The sequence below is a fragment of the Orbicella franksi genome, chromosome 14 (assembly GCF_964199315.1).
Source record: "Orbicella franksi chromosome 14, jaOrbFran1.1, whole genome shotgun sequence".
Lineage (NCBI taxonomy): Eukaryota > Metazoa > Cnidaria > Anthozoa > Scleractinia > Merulinidae > Orbicella > Orbicella franksi.
In genome coordinates, this window is record NC_138158.1 from 4,601,721 (window position 1) to 4,617,372 (window position 15,652).

The window sequence follows — 15,652 nt, forward strand, 5'->3', positions numbered from 1 at the left end:
CTGATCCTGATCCAGATCACCCCAAAGGAAAGCACCCTAAGTGTCTGTAACGAGGAATTGAACAACTTTTAGATTTATATTAAAACAATTCGATTATTCACTCTATTTCTCAAGCAATAGAAATCTCAAGTTCATAATCTAATTGTTTAATAGAAAAACTTGTGGAACCTTGAGAAAACTCAAAAATGCTGTTGAAACACTTGCCTGTTGGCTTGTTTTCCCACAGCATTTCTCGTTCTCCCAAGCTTCCAGTGATCTCTGTAACTCGATACATGTTACATATTTTCTATTTCTTTTATAGAACTTGTACTCGTTGAATACATGTGACATGCTTCAAATCTTCAACAGTTCAGCTTGAGCCTTTTACTTTCCCACAACAGGTGCTTTATAGTATTGACTAGTAGTCATACAGTGGAGCCTAATGCCATAGATCACAACCCATTTGTTTTCCATACTTCCACCCTGAAGAAAGTTCACTCGAAAGAGAAACAAAAGCCATGCATGTGACAGAAAGAAAAGAACTGCTCTTTTAGGGACAAACTTCCAAGAGGCCTTTAGTATTCAAGTACTTTCTGCTTGAAAATAAATCGCGCTAGGCATTGATACAGTTGTTTTAATCTTTGATACAAGCCCTAGCGGCAATTAAGAGGCATACACAGATTCTAGGATCACATGATCCGAAATTTCAACAAATGAACATTTAGTGAATTCTTGGTAGTACCGTTGAAGTCACGAGCTCGTGGCAAGCTGTTTATGCGACAGTCAGGGAAGATTTCGTAAAGAAAAATAACGGAGAGTCTTTTCCCGGAAATCGGAATTTCTGTCCGAGTTTATTACTTTCCCAAGGAAAGATCATAGTGGTCTTGTTGGTCAGAACTTTCTCCTATATAGTGGCTCCTAAAGGAGCCGTTTGTTTTGTTGTCAGACTAGCAGTCTAACCGCCAAATCCGTACAGAGTACGGCCTTGTCGTTTCAGAGCGTACACAACATCCATGGCTGTCACAGTCTTTCTCTTGGCGTGCTCGGTGTATGTCACAGCATCACGGATCACGTTCTCAAGGAAAACTTTGAGAACACCACGAGTCTCCTCGTAGATCAGGCCAGAGATCCGCTTGACACCGCCACGGCGAGCAAGACGACGGATGGCTGGTTTGGTGATACCTTGGATGTTGTCGCGAAGGATCTTTCGGTGACGCTTAGCGCCTCCTTTCCCTAAGCCTTTGCCTCCTTTTCCACGTCCAGACATGTTTTTTCACAAATCACAACAATGAAACCCCTCTTTTCAGTTAGCGCTTTTCAGATGACACAACGGTGTCTGCGCGAATATTTAATAAAAATATGCGGACGCCTTAGGAAAACTAGACGTGGAAGCCTTTAAAAATTTCCCCGTTTTTGATTGGACAATATGAATAGCTTTGGACCAATCGCGTTCTTGGATCTTTTCGCTGACTGAACTTTCGATCCTCCGAAATTTCAAGCTCGACTCTCATTCGCTTCATACATTTTCTCTAAAATTTTGTGTCGCCATCATCCCAGACATCCCAGATTACGTATCACAAGCCACAAAATATGTTTTACATTACGTGAGAACTTAGAAATAAGCCCTCTGGACTTTTTTCCTTCCCTGATTTTGTTCTCTGTTTTTGACCTTTTATCAGTCATTTCAGAAAGGCCAAAGACACCGGACTTTGCATGCAAAGAGGACGGGTGCTCGCCGTACCTTTTAGGGGTTAAAAAAGCGGTTTTGGTACCACTTGGGGTGCTCAGCCTCAAAAGGTCCCCACCGAGAGCTTTTGCTGAACCTTTCAGGGTATTGAGCCGAAGAAATATTTCAGAAGATAATGCGCTGTTTTAGAATTGGCACCTCTGAGGGGTGAAACTAAACTTTCAAGCCACTCCCACAAAACAGTATCTTGGTACCTCTTACGTCCTCTTAAGGGTTCTTTTCAAAATTCCCCCCATCCCTTTTAAATTGGAGTTCCCCCCTCCTAGAGGAGACCCTCACCAATCTGAAAATTGTGTCACATGAATTTTAAAAAAATGTTAATTTTTATGCCTGCTGTCAGAAATTAAAAGAAAATTGGCAAAACAATTTCGCTTGTCACTATTTGTTACCAGTATGTCCCCCTGTTACTGATATTTCATCCAAGTAGCTTAGCAGGTGTATGTTCCCTAAATGTTGGGGACTTGAAAGCTGACAGATTTTGCTGGAGCATTCCATGTCAAGCAATGCACATCCACAAAAATACAAAGCGAATCTACTTTAATTTATTACCGGTGTACTATACTTTTGTACAAAAATAACCTATAAAATTTATGAAAAAAGCACTTTTGCAGTAACTGGGGTTGTTAACATCTTTTATTACAGGTAAATCCTAGAATTATGCTACTTTATGGTGTGTCTGCATCTTCCCTGATCCCAAGGGTTTCTCTTCTCTTCTCTTAATCAAATTTGACCAGCAAAACAGTAGCAATCACTGAGCTACAACTGCCAACTGCTGCACAGGCTTTTTGGCATCAGTAGATGAGAGGACAGAGGCCTCATGCACAGTGGCCTCATTGTTAGTGCCCTCATTTCTGGATCCAGCTGCTGGCCAGGGACACTGCTGTGTTCTTGGGCATGACACTTTACTCTCATAGTGCCTCCCTCCACCCAGGTGTATAAATTGGTACCGGTGAACTTAATGCTAAGATAACCCTGCAATGGACTAGCATCCCATCTGGGGGGAGTAGAAATACTCCTAGTCACTTTATGCTACGGAAACCAGGATAAGCTCCTGCCTGATGGGCTACTTCGCTCGTATGTAGACTTTTAAATGAGAGAACAACAAAAACCTCAGTAACCTGGATATCCAACCCTTAGCCTGGAGACAGGTTCCACAATAGGGTATGGGGTAGTGCAGTTCCTTTTTTCACCCTGTACTAAACTAGGGAGGTTGTTCACAAGTTATCTAACCATGGAAGATTCATGAAAAGAAGATTTTATGCTCCAATAAAAATAATAGTCCAAAACTTTCAAAAATTATGGAACCACTGGCTTTCAATCAACTTCCAGCTACCTAACGCTTTAGAAAAATATTGAATTCATAAATAATGAAATACTTAAATAAAGTATGGTAAAACTTGTCAAGCATCAAAAATACATAATTTACAAATGGATTTCTCTGGCCACCTAAATAAGCAATACAAAAAGTCTCTCAATTTTCATCATCAATGTTCAATACATTCAAGTAAATTCTCATTACAATGCTACAACAATTTGAATGTGGGCTCAGTTATCAAAACGGCTTTTCAAAATTTGTTAACACAGACTGTTTCAGATGCAAAAGCTTTCATATGCAAGTAGAATTTATCTCTTGGGTTCACTTTCACCATAGTTATGGGGAATGGTTATGAAGCCTGGAAAACATCAAAGGAACAAACAAAGATACCAAGATTTATGTTGGAAGGTCTACGACAGTGCAAAATCTTTTGTTTTGCATTCATACACTATGCATGAGTTACGTAATCAAAACAGTTTTATTGGTTAGTTTCCCGGTCAGTACTAAACAACTCCTTTGTTTTGTGCATGGCCAAGGCCAAAAGAGACATCAAACACATACAACAAAGAACTTTGTCAAGTTTCAAAATTATAACCATTCCCCTCAATTAACTATGCTTTCACTGGATGAAACTTGTTTTCATCCAAATGGTTCTTAACACAGACAACTCAAAAATGATTTTGTCTTTTTACATTATGTTACTATTTGCATACTTTATACAGAAAATATTAGTATCTACATACTGATGGCTGGCTCATAAACTGCATTTCTACCATGTATGGATGTCCTTGGCTTTAGTTTATCCTTACATATTTACATTACAAGTATTTTTTTCATGCTATAATAGTGGCTTCCGATCATCAGTACTTCTTAGTGATGACTGTGACCCTGACGTACTGGGCTGTTCTGTGGCAGAACTGTCCCCAATTAATGCTGTTGAGCTGGTTGATCCATCTCTTACTCGCTGGTTAAGCAGTGATGAGCGTCCAGCACTTCTAGGTCGCCTCTGATCATCGTCATAATTTATTTGACCGGGAATGGAAGCTGACGAGCCTGTAGATCCTGCAACCCAAGGAAATATATTTTATGTTACTTAAAACAGGAACTGCAGCAGTCTTGTGACTGGCGCACACCACTATGGATCTAGCAGTGCTGTTAACTGACACTAAGCAATGAACTGTTCAACTTGTCCTGAAATTTAGTTGCACTGTTGCCAGATCAGACAAGCTGCACAATGCTCTGTGTAACACCCCTCTCATGTTTTTTTCTGCAACACATAAACAAAAATTGTTGTACAAGTAGCTACAATCCTCATGAATAGTAGTACTTAACTCCAAAAAATTTGTGCAATTCTTGCTGGATTGTGAGATGTTTATTTCAGTGACTGTTGGAAGACATGTTGGAAAAAAATCTCCTCCTACTACAGGGCCTTTAAGGATGGTTGCCCTTGTGTTTTACCAAAAATTGACATTTTTGTTACAGAGATGACCCAAATTTGCAGGTACCCATTTTATGCCCCTGCATGGAGGGAGGCACTGCGATAGTAACTATCTTATCAAGGAGAGTACATAGTACTAAATTGAGCAACCATACCCTCAGTCATGCAATCACAGGGTAGGTCGAGGTTCATTTAACTAAGCAACAATGCACAGGTATAGCTGTAGCTTACCTGACGGAGATGAAGGATGTTCCTCAATTAATGGCATCGATGCAACAGAAACTTTCTTTTTACTACTGGCTGCTTCTTGTCCTTCTTCCCAGTCTTCAACTGCATCCAGTAACTTCTCAACACTATCTGGCCGTGAACCAACAGAGACTCCAGTTCCTGGTCGGCTCCCCGTACTTGACGTGGTTCTCATTGTGTCAAATGTTGTATAAGGACCTGCCATGTCTATCATACTATCCCATTCAAACGCAGTGGTGCTGCCATACAGACTAGATGGAGTTTTCTGATTTTCGGCCTCCTTTAGTGCTTTGTAAACTTTCTGTTCCACATCCTGTTTGACTTTATCCATACGCCCATTCACAAATGTTCCCAACACATACATTTTCAAAAGCATGCGTTTCTTCATTGGATCCATCAGAATGAAGTCATATTCTCGCTGATCAAGCCTCTTTCTCATCTGTGGCATCATGGTCATGAACTCCTTGGCTGTCTCACGGATTGTCTTCTTTACAGATTGTGAAAACAGCGACTGAGGTGCCAAGGTTCTGTGGGCTTCAATGAGTTCATCAAGAAGGTCCCATAATGAATCAAAAGTTGGGTCATCGAGATATTCTGCTTCTCGGCAATATGCGTTGATGATGTGAATCTGCCTTTCCAATTCATGAACTGGTGCGAAGATAGGTGTACTTGAAAGTGCTTTCTCCAAAGTGTGACGTCCCTTCAGCACAGCTCGCATGTACTTCTTTGTTTCTTCACTTATGTTGCTTTTTCCATCAGTACTCAGCATTGGCCAAAGGGGCTTCTTTGGAAGAATGACATGCATGTATCGCAGCAGCAGATAGACCATCCACAGGAATATAACACATGCCCAAGATATGTTCACCCATGTTAGAATGGTGAGTGGAATGGGTGGCGCAAAGAAGGCATTCACTGTTTCACTGTTGTTGAACATCTCAACCATGCAACCCACATAAGCATTACTTATATTGACAGCCAAGCAAAACAAGATCATGAAGTTGAATGACGACACACGGAATGGGAGACTTCGGACCATTATAAGACTCAACATAGACAACAGTGCTCCCATTCCTCCACCCAAATGATCAATGGCAAACACACCAACAGCCAGTAAAACTAAAAAGAACTTGGCCACTACCCACGTTGGAGTAATGTTGAAAAGAACATGCAACAGTCGGGATATCCCCTTCCAGCAACACCACCGTGTAAAAGCCCTGAATGCACTGAGAGGCGGCCGAGCCAGTCCCGAAGAAAACAAACCAAACAACACCAGGAAAAAGAACATAAAAATTGGAATGTTTATGAGCAGTTTCTCTCCCATTGTAAGTCTCTCTGGGTTGTTCTCGGTGAAAAGCAGAAAAGTTGCAAAATAGGCCACCAAGCAAAACTTAAGCATCAGCATAATAGGCCTGTAATAGATCCAAAGTCGGCGGAAAGATGAAAAGAGATGGAACTGTCCGACTGCCCACAAAATGTCAAGTCCTTGATTGTATTCAGCCTCTTTCAGTTGCAGGTATCCTTCGTGTTTCTCTTCACTGTAGCAGATAACTTGACCTCGTATTTTCCTGATCATGTTTATTGGGTACGCCAAAAACAGAAGGATCGCCACTAATATGGCGAAACTAACAAACAAACAGTGCTCCAAGCTGTCCAGAGTGTAGCACTGAACGCTGTTTTCCACGTTCCATACTCCATCACTTCGGCAGTGGAACACACGAGCGTATGCAGTACCGACGGGCAAGCTCACCAGCTGGATAAAAACACTGAAAATGCGTTTCATTCTGGCAATGTGAAGCAGCAAATACAACGGTTTTCGATAGAGGAAAACAGCGTAAGTTATTAAAAATCCACAACCAACAACAGCAATACCAATGGTCCATCCTATCAAATAGTATCCGTAATTGACACCGATGTTCTCTGAAGGAATAAAAGTGTCAAGGTTTGGCGGTCCCGTGTAAGCTCCGGAATAAACTTTCACAAACTCCCAAATGTCCAGGTTGAAAATAAATGTAAACGAAGCATATCGCACAAACTGTCTTGGATAACCCCAGCGTTCGCCCATCGCCAAAATCAGCGCAAAAATCTGCACATGTTGGATGATCATGATCACGGCATCCGACACCCACAATGTGATTCCATGGTGGGCAAAAACTTCTTCGTTTTCGTCGTCTTCTTCATCGAGATCTACGACAACTTTTTCGGGTTTCTCGATCAATGGGAGATGGTCGACATCCTTGTCTTTAAGCCTTCTGTTCAAAAGAGCCATTTTGGAAGATTTTACGAGGCCCTTATGGAATTTTTCCGCGAAGAATTGACTTCTAAACAACGTTAGAATGCATGACCTTCGTCATTAGCTTTGCGTTACCATGGGCTTTGTTGGGGTAAATTTTACCAAATATGGTGGCGAATGACGTCTGCTACCTCGCTTTTATGGCTCAAATGAGCCCGTCTCTCTACCCCCGGTTAAAGAATTATCAACACGAGAAGAAAAGATGGCCCTAAAATTTGCGGCGAATTTGTCCTTTTGTTTTTTAGAACACGATAACTTCCTTGATAGATATCAAGCGGCGAAAAATGCAGGTACTGAACTTTGCTGTGTACGTATTTTCGAATAATATCGCAGTCTAATTTATCGTGTTGATGCTTGTGCCTTTCCATAAGTGTTCAGAGAACTTTAAAATAAGAGCTTAGTAAAACAATGGAAATGGGAAACGTACATTGTAAAAGTTCCCCTTTGTCTTCGAGCTATCCACATTTTCCTTTAATTGTAATTGGCACAATATTTTTCGTCCATTTTTCATTCCATTCCATCATTTTTATTCCTTTCTATTTTTTGAGTTATTTTTTTGTAAAAAATACCTCTTAGTCGGCGCGTCGGGTATGTTATGGACGGGTCAATGGGTGAGTGAGTGAGTGAGTGAGTGAGTGAGTGAGTGAGTGAGTGAGTGAGTGAGTGAGTGAGTGAGTGAGTGAGTGAGTGAGTGAGTGAGTGAGTGAGTGAGTGAGTGAGTGAGTGAGTGAGTGAGTGAGTGAGTGAGTGAGTGAGTGAGTGAGTGAGTGAGTGAGTGAGTGAGTGAGTGAGTGAGTGAGTGAGTGAGTGAGTGAGTGAGTGAGTGAGTGAGTGAGTGAGTGAGTGAGTGAGTGAGTGAGTGAGTGAGTGAGTGAGTGAGTGAGTGAGTGAGTGAGTGAGTGAGTGAGTGAGTGAGTGAGTGAGTGAGTGAGTGAGTGAGTGAGTGAGTGAGTGAGTGAGTGAGTGAGTGAGTGAGTGAGTGAGTGAGTGAGTGAGTGAGTGAGTGAGTGAGTGAGTGAGTGAGTGAGTGAGTGAGTGAGTGAGTGAGTGAGTGAGTGAGTGAGTGAGTGAGTGAGTGAGTGAGTGAGTGAGTGAGTGAGTGAGTGAGTGAGTGAGTGAGTGAGTGAGTGAGTGAGTGAGTGAGTGAGTGAGTGAGTGAGTGAGTGAGTGAGTGAGTGAGTGAGTGAGTGAGTGAGTGAGTGAGTGAGTGAGTGAGTGAGAGATGTATGTATGTCACACCAATCAGATTGGATCTACTATGAACAACCAATCAAATTTCTTGTTGTAAAGGTAAATGGTACGTGAGAAACACAAGGTATGTATAAACACAAGGACTTTGGTAATTGAAAAATAAAGAGTGACGTGTATGTTGCCGGTTTGTGATTTTTAGTCCGGTTTGGAGGGGAGTGTGACAGTTACATACGTACATTGGGTTGTTTTAGAGTGCACAATTTTCAGTGTAATGGTGGCTAGTTATGAACAAGATGAGTCTTGAGTTTTGAAACAGTTCATGAGTAGTAGGCAAATGGCACGAGATATTTTTATTTTTAATTACAAAGGGTAACTTGATACTTTTGTTTTTCACAAGGAGTTAATTCAATTAGAGGTCACGAATCGTCGGTTCTAGTTCTTAGGACATGTTTTAGAGGAGACGAGACTATTTAGATTTGAAGCAGTTCTAACGTTTACAATACTAAGTGCAGGTAACGATTGTTTTGTTCTTATTGAATGCAAATATAACGAGATATTTTTATTTTTTAGTTACAATGGGTAATTTGACACTCTTGTTTTTCACAAGGTAGTAAATTCAATTAGAGCTGACGAATCGTCACCACTTGTTCCCAGGAGATGTTTGCTATTTTTAGTCACAAATGGTAACTCAACACTTTTGTTTTTCATATGGGAGTAAATTCAATTAGAGCTTACAAGTTATCGGCTATAGTTCCCACGATATTAAACAAAAAAGAAGCTTTCATTTCTAGAGTGTTTTTACGTCTCTGCAGTAGCAGTTTAATATTTTTATTTGATGGGCATTTTATGACATTCTTTTCAGTCCGATATTTTTAAAGGTAAAAACATGGCTCCTGGTAAAAAGTATGAAAACTGTTCAAATGTTCTTTGAAGACTGTGTGGCACCAAGTTAAAGTGCAATTTAGTAAATCAGACTTTCAACATGTCAGAGAGGTTTTTTTCTCTTTCTTTCAATTTTCGGTGAAGTAGTGTTGTTGTGTTTTGTTGTGTAAAAAGGGTAAACTTACGACTCATATAAAATGCGAAAAGTTTTCTTAACTTGAATATTTTTTAGCAAAAATTCCTCTTGGGGGCTGGAAGGGCTCCTGAGGAGGTACTCCCAGAAAAATTGGTTGGGGGTGTGCGGCCTGCTTCCTAAAACCCTTACCCTATTTATGACCAAAATCTGCGATATTCCTTACCGTATTTATGACCTAACCAAAAACTTGAAACCCTATTTACGACTTGACCCTCAAATCAAAACCCTGTTTCAGACCTGCGTTATAATTAGCTCCCTAGTTCAAACCAATGTTAAATTACCGTAAACATATAAATTTGTGAAGGGCTTTTGTTGCTTTTCTTTTCGATAATGATGAAAAAGTGGCTTCTTCTTAAAGCATACCCATATCAAGGCTAGAGTGCAAAAACCGTACCCTATTTATGACCAAAATGACCAAAATCAGCTAAAATCGATACCCTATTTATGACCAAAAACGGCTGAAAAACCATACCCTTTGGGGCCGCACAGACCTATATAGCCCATATAAGGGAGTCCCCCCCTCCGGGGGAAGGGCTACGTGATCGGTGAGTGAGGGAGTTATGCATGTGCGCGTGTCAGACCAATCACAGTGTGGGTTGTATCAAAGAACGAATAAAATTGCCTGTTAGAAAATAAGATGGTATCTACATTAATCTGGAAACGTGTCAGATTACTGTAGTTTGTTCAGTCAAACATTTTATGGCTTACTATTTAGTTATCTTACCATTACCGATGTAACATCGTATGTACATCATAAATTCCCAGTTTCTTTCTTGCTGTACATTGCAACCAAAAAAACTTGTGAAATCAACCAAATCATTACTGTAAACAGTTCCATTAATGCTCCTATCTCCTAGACTCATAGTTCACAAAAAAATAACTCTTGCACGCCTTGCGTGCCTATGTTTTATTTAAGAGCTAGCCATTTACTGGTTCTTTCATTTTCCTTCATTTTTGTTCAATTTATTTAATTTTCTATCCATTCATTCATTCATTCACCCACCCACCCACTCACTCACTCACTCACTCACTCACTCACTCACTCACTGACTCACTCACTCACTCACTCACTCACTCACTCACTCACTCACTCACTCACTCACTCACTCCATTCATTCATTCATTCATTCATTCATTCATTCATTCATTCATTCATTCATTCATTTACATATTTTTTGCCTTATTCATTTTGATTAATCAGTTACTTTGATTTTCCTATGTTCATTTATGTAGTTTTCATTCCTTTATTTAAATTTATTTTATTATATTCCTTCACATTCATTAAACTCAAACTACCAGTTTGGTTTCAGGTTTCAAGGGTGTAGAATCAGGCTTTCCACTGGATATCCCTATCAACGAATTATACAACACTAGAGAAAATGTACAGATAGAACAAGCACACATGAACGCTTTTGATGGTAGGTATACAATAAGTGCCAATTTTCTGGGGTTTGTTAGGATAATAACAAATTCATTTCAAATGTAATGTAATTTGACTGTATATTAGATAGTACACAAGACAAAACAGTTTTGGATTGATATTTTACAACAAAAAATTAAAGCAAGCATTTAGTGATGCAAATAATTTTGTGATTGTCTTAAAGTTTATTAAATTCCACCCATGGAAAGAGTTTTTTTATATTGATCACGCATGGAAAATAATGTAAGTAAGGAATTAACAGTAAGTGTTTTCTCTCTTAGGAAATTCCAAAGGACTTGGTGCAGTCCCTGGTAGAGAAGAAGAATTTAAGCAATGTTTAGAACTGTCTATTAAATATGCTGAAGCTGTTAAGTGTGCGAGGTAATTTAAATATCATAGAAATTAGAATAAGAAATTATCACATAGTAGAGCAGGGGGAAGAATTTGAGACCGACGATCTCGAAACTAACCTGTCATCTGGAATGCATTCTGTTGTGCTTGATAATATTATGCATGTATTTTTTGCAGTTGTGTGCTTCCTTTCCTTCAGATTACATGTGTTAGCTGGTGTCTACCCTGGAAATGTGGATAAAACAGATAACAAGTTAGCGGCTTTGTGGGAGGAGACATACATTAGGAATATGAGATATGCTGCTCAAAGACTTCAAGAGGTGAGACAATGATTCTTGTAGCCTGGGTTTATCTTGTATTCAATTTTTGTTGTTCTGACTGATGAATGGTTAACCCTGATATTAAGTGAAATAAATATTGTGTGACTAGCCGGGGTGGGGATTACTCCCTATACGGGCTATATAGGCATGTTCAGCCCTAAAGGGTATGGTTTTTAAGCCACTTTGGTTCTGAAATAGGATATTAATTTTGGCAATGTTGCATGGTCTGATATAGTGTACAGTTTGCATATAAAAGGGGTTTGACATGCCTACACAACTCCTACATTTGCTGGTTTCTTTTGATTTTTAGTCTTTATTGCACTTATTAAAATTGAGTTATGTTTTATCACTATTCCAGTGTGGGATCACTCTTTTAGTAGAGCCAATCAGTTCAATTCCAGGATATTTTTTGACTCACACACAGCAAGGTATTTATTTATTTTGCTTTGTGCATTGTTGTCATTGTATGTATTTGGTATATGTTATTAATTCTGGTTGTGAGTTGTTTTAATTTATGTTCATGAATTTAATTTGTGTTAAATGTTCATGAAAAACTGAGATTTTTATCAATCCTCCTCCAATAGCAATTGATTTAATCAAGAAAGTGGGTCACAGTAACATGAAACTCCAACTGGTAAGTGATCGGAAATCATTCTGCCTAATAAAATTGGTTCTAAATATTAAACGGGAGTCCCCAGCTAAGTATTTATTTCAAGAAAATTGTCACTGCAAAAACTCAGTTGAGAGAATAATATATAATTGAGGGTTACCGTTGACTCTTGCAGTTTATTTTTCACTGTCTCATAAATCAGGCAAGCTCGGAGAAGGGCTAGGTGTTTTGAGATGAGCACCGCCACACCCCAACCCCTTCAGCTTCTTGTCCATACCACCTATTTTTTGGTCGTATTTGTTGGAATAAACTCTCATCAGACCTTAAGAGAAAAGACCAGCTGCAAGTTAAGTTTCTCATTTGCAATGCTTGTTGGACATACATGATGATTTATGCAATCAATTAATGTTTGAAGATGGGCTTGAACACTTCCCAACCATTGTTCTATGGCACTTCAGATACCATTGAAATAATTTTGTGATTTGTTCACTCCTGATCTTCTTTGGCAGGACTTATATCATCATCAACGAACAGCTGGCAATTTGACACAAACTCTGATTGACTCCATGCCTTATGTTGGTATAAAAGCCATCAATTTTCTTTTGCTTTGTTTTTGTTTTTGTTTTTTTTATTTTGAATTTACTTTTTTTTTTCATGCAGAGAGGTAATTATTTACTACAGTTTCAAGACAACAACAACAAAAAACACTAACTAAAGATGAAATTAAAAACTCATCCAAAAAGAGAAAATTACAGCTGCAATAACAACAACAAACAAAATGCTGGAAAAAATAATTTTGAGGTGGTAATTAAATTACTTTGGAATGAAAATAAAAAAGCTGTCATTATTTAATATTTATTATTTAGTATTTTCTTTAGTTTTATGTCAAAGGGAATTTAATAGTATAGTGCAAATATTTTACAGTTTATTTCATTTTTTTTTTTTTTTTTACTATTAAACTAGTGTATCTTTCCAGGACATATTCAAATAAGCCAAGTACCATCACGGAATGAACCTGATGCAGATGGTGAAATCAACTACCCTTACATATTCCATCAAATTGCAAAATTAGGATACAAGGGATGGATAGGCTGTGAATACCATCCTAGAGGTAAGAGACTTCTGTCAATATTTCCACCCCCTTTCAACGATGTAGTTTAGAGGGGTCTGCGACAAATGCAGACTGCAGAACTTGCAAGTCCTGCTTAGCCTGAATAATGTTCATGATGGCCTGAATTTTGGTTTTAATTCAAAAGTTTTCAACTTATAAGTTCTAAAGAAATTGTCATGGTGGGCAAATGAAGCACTGCATCCATTAGTATTAACTTCAAGATAAAGGTGTCTGAGTTCATGTCTGAAACCTTAGCCCTTTGTAAAGTGAAGAGACAGTGGAGGGCACGTTAGGTCTCCATACACAAACTTCCTCAGTCATCCTGAGTTTTCTTCCCTTTTGTTGGTCCTATGTAAAGGCTAAAGGTATTAAATTATCCTTCATTCATGTTTCCACTCTTTTGCCATGCATTTGTCAAATTTGCTCTAGTAATTTGCATTTTATATAAATTTAGGTTTAGCAACCTCAATTGATAAATTTATCAGGATAACCTGCAACCATGCTTCAGATGAAGAGAATGAAGATCATGTGTACTAAAGGCATCAGGGGTCAGGTGTCGATTGATACTCTTGATTGATACCCTTGAGCAGCCTTTGACTGACACTTGATTAATACTTGATCAACACTCCATGTACACCTCAATTGGCACTCAATTGACACTCGGCCGACTAGCGACTGACTGTTGATCGAGTGTCAATCAAGTGTCAATCGAGATGTCAATTGAATGTTGGTCAAGTGTCAGTCGAGATGTTGATTGGATGTTGATCAGGTGCCGATTGATCAAGGGTCGATCGACGGTATTGATCGACAGTCTGCTGTGGATTCCTTTAATACAGATGATCTGAGTTTGATATGCAAAATGATAACAGATCCAAATCTGACAACTTGATCAAATGTTGAAAGAAAATTGTTGGAAGTAATACCCACCCAATAATTTTTGACTATCAAATGTTTTGTTTTCCTTTTAATAGGTCGAACAGAAGATGGTTTAGCATGGTTAGCACCTTATCTAGTTGATTAAAGAAATAAAGTTTCCCAAATTTTTAACAGGAGAAGTCAGGTGGGTGGTAAGAAACTAGAATGTGTTTTTTTATTTTTTTTATTTTTGGGTTTTCCTATTTGCCTGTGGGTCTTGCAAAATGCCAGGTGCCAGTTGTTCTAAAGGTGGATAATACCATCCAGTGGATAAGTGTTGACAAAACAAACCACGTTATCCACTGGATAGTGATTTATCCAGTGGATAGTGTTATCCACCTTTTGAACAACTGGGGCCAGCAGTTCATGTCCAGAGTTTTACATTAATCAGGTAGCAACTTTTTATGAAGAAGATTTATGAGATTTTTCCTTTGCATTATAAGTGGAGAGTTTGTTCTTGTTTCTCTACTGCATTTAAAAGTCCATCTAATTCTGAATGTCAGGATCTATACAAATATACTTATACATGCCTTTAATTTACTTTTCCAGATTCTGCATTCCGGTGACGTGAAATCATACTTCCAGAATGGAAGTGGAATTAGCCCAGTGGACAAAACTGGTTATGCCAATCGACTGAGAACTTTTTAAAACTGTAACAAAATTTTGGGTGTTCCAAGTCATACCTAATACCACAAAGAAGCTGCTCCTGACCTATTTATTTTCACACGTCGAGATATGTATAAGATAGTATTTTTAAAAGAAATTAATGGTAGATATAGTTAGATGTATTTTATCTTTGTATTGTAAATTAATGGTATTAGTTCGCGGTGACGGTGATAGCGAACTGGTATTTGTATGACAATTACAGTCTATCTGAAGTTTTCTGAATTTTGTGTGTGGATGATTTGTGTCAGGGATAGGAGGAGAGCAGGGGTTGGGGAGTGAAATGGGAATCCAACCTCGTCTCCAGGACGAGACTTTAGCTCCTGGATACAGGTCATTTGGTTGTGTTCCCTTCACACCTGTTTTGTTTTATTGTGAAAGAGAAAGGGGTTCAGATTTCTCCAGGTTGATGTTTATAAAGCACTTTATTTCTTTTTTAAGGAAAACGACCTCTTTTTTAAGTTTAAAAGACAAGTTTCGACAGAACTTCTGTCATCTTCAGTTGAATGAATGATTACAAAGCAAGTTGAATAATAAGTAGGCAAAAATGCTAATTAAGACAAATAGTAACAACAGAACGTGAAAAGGTGTAAATTAAAAGGATAATTTTAGATTTACATGGTGTAATTGCTGATTGAGGCAAGGTAGTTCTTTTTGAATATGGATAACCTCCTTTATCTTGAGTTGAAAGCTAGTAGTGGCGTGATCTAAAATATGAAAGCAGTCTATTGAACACAATGAGCGACAACGTTCAGAATTCTGAAGATGTTTGAAGATGTGAGAGGCCCTATCAACGGCTAAGTGCTCACGTACGCGTGTGGAAAAATGTCGGGAGGTTTCGCCGACATAACAGGCATTACAGCCCGCACATGTAAACTTATAAACCACACGTGAACGAAGCCCGCCGGGGATAGGGTCTTTCACACCAAAAAGGTTACCTATCTTAAAGGAAGAAAAAACTAATTTGATGTCTAAATC

The 15,652-nt window shown here is 38.8% G+C and overlaps 4 protein-coding genes across 5 annotated transcripts in view; 1 reads left to right on the top strand and 3 right to left on the bottom strand.

The window, feature by feature from the left end:
* Nucleotides 1–274, bottom strand: part of LOC145468725 (uncharacterized) — a 3,422-nt gene extending 3,148 nt beyond the window's left edge. Inside the window, exon 1 of the mRNA XM_081452426.1 lies at nt 205–274. Coding sequence (XP_081308552.1) covers nt 205–274 — 70 coding nt within the window. The remainder of the gene's footprint in view (nt 1–204) is intronic.
* LOC145468842 (histone H4) overlaps nt 1–1,547 on the bottom strand; it is a 2,506-nt gene extending 959 nt beyond the window's left edge. The window contains exon 1 of the mRNA XM_081452533.1: nt 1–1,547. This exon is cut by the window's left edge and continues 959 nt beyond it. Coding sequence (XP_081308659.1) covers nt 935–1,246 — 312 coding nt within the window. The 5' untranslated portion in view covers nt 1,247–1,547 and the 3' untranslated portion in view covers nt 1–934.
* A 699-nt stretch (nt 1,548–2,246) lies between these two features.
* On the bottom strand, nt 2,247–7,083 carry LOC145468781 (uncharacterized). The gene is made up of 2 exons (XM_081452476.1): nt 4,711–7,083; nt 2,247–4,103 (listed from the first exon to the last, which is right to left on the bottom strand). Exons 1-2 carry the CDS (start codon nt 6,989–6,991, stop codon nt 3,880–3,882), a joined length of 2,505 nt encoding a protein of 834 aa, XP_081308602.1. The 5' UTR covers nt 6,992–7,083; the 3' UTR covers nt 2,247–3,879.
* A 57-nt stretch (nt 7,084–7,140) lies between these two features.
* LOC145468815 (putative hydroxypyruvate isomerase) lies at nt 7,141–15,089 on the top strand. 2 transcript variants are annotated; one of them, XM_081452519.1, is made up of 11 exons: nt 7,282–7,305; nt 8,814–8,889; nt 10,595–10,702; nt 10,986–11,085; nt 11,255–11,375; nt 11,734–11,803; nt 11,960–12,009; nt 12,495–12,564; nt 12,962–13,096; nt 14,068–14,156; nt 14,561–15,089. In XM_081452519.1, the coding sequence occupies exons 1-10, from the start codon at nt 7,300–7,302 to the stop codon at nt 14,115–14,117; spliced, it is 786 nt and encodes a 261-aa protein (XP_081308645.1). In that variant the 5' UTR covers nt 7,282–7,299; the 3' UTR covers nt 14,118–14,156; nt 14,561–15,089. The 2 variants fall into 2 exon arrangements, with proteins under 2 accessions (XP_081308644.1, XP_081308645.1); XM_081452518.1 differs by lacking the exon at nt 8,814–8,889 and having other exon boundaries at nt 7,141–7,305.
* The last annotated feature ends 563 nt before the right edge of the window (nt 15,090–15,652 follow it).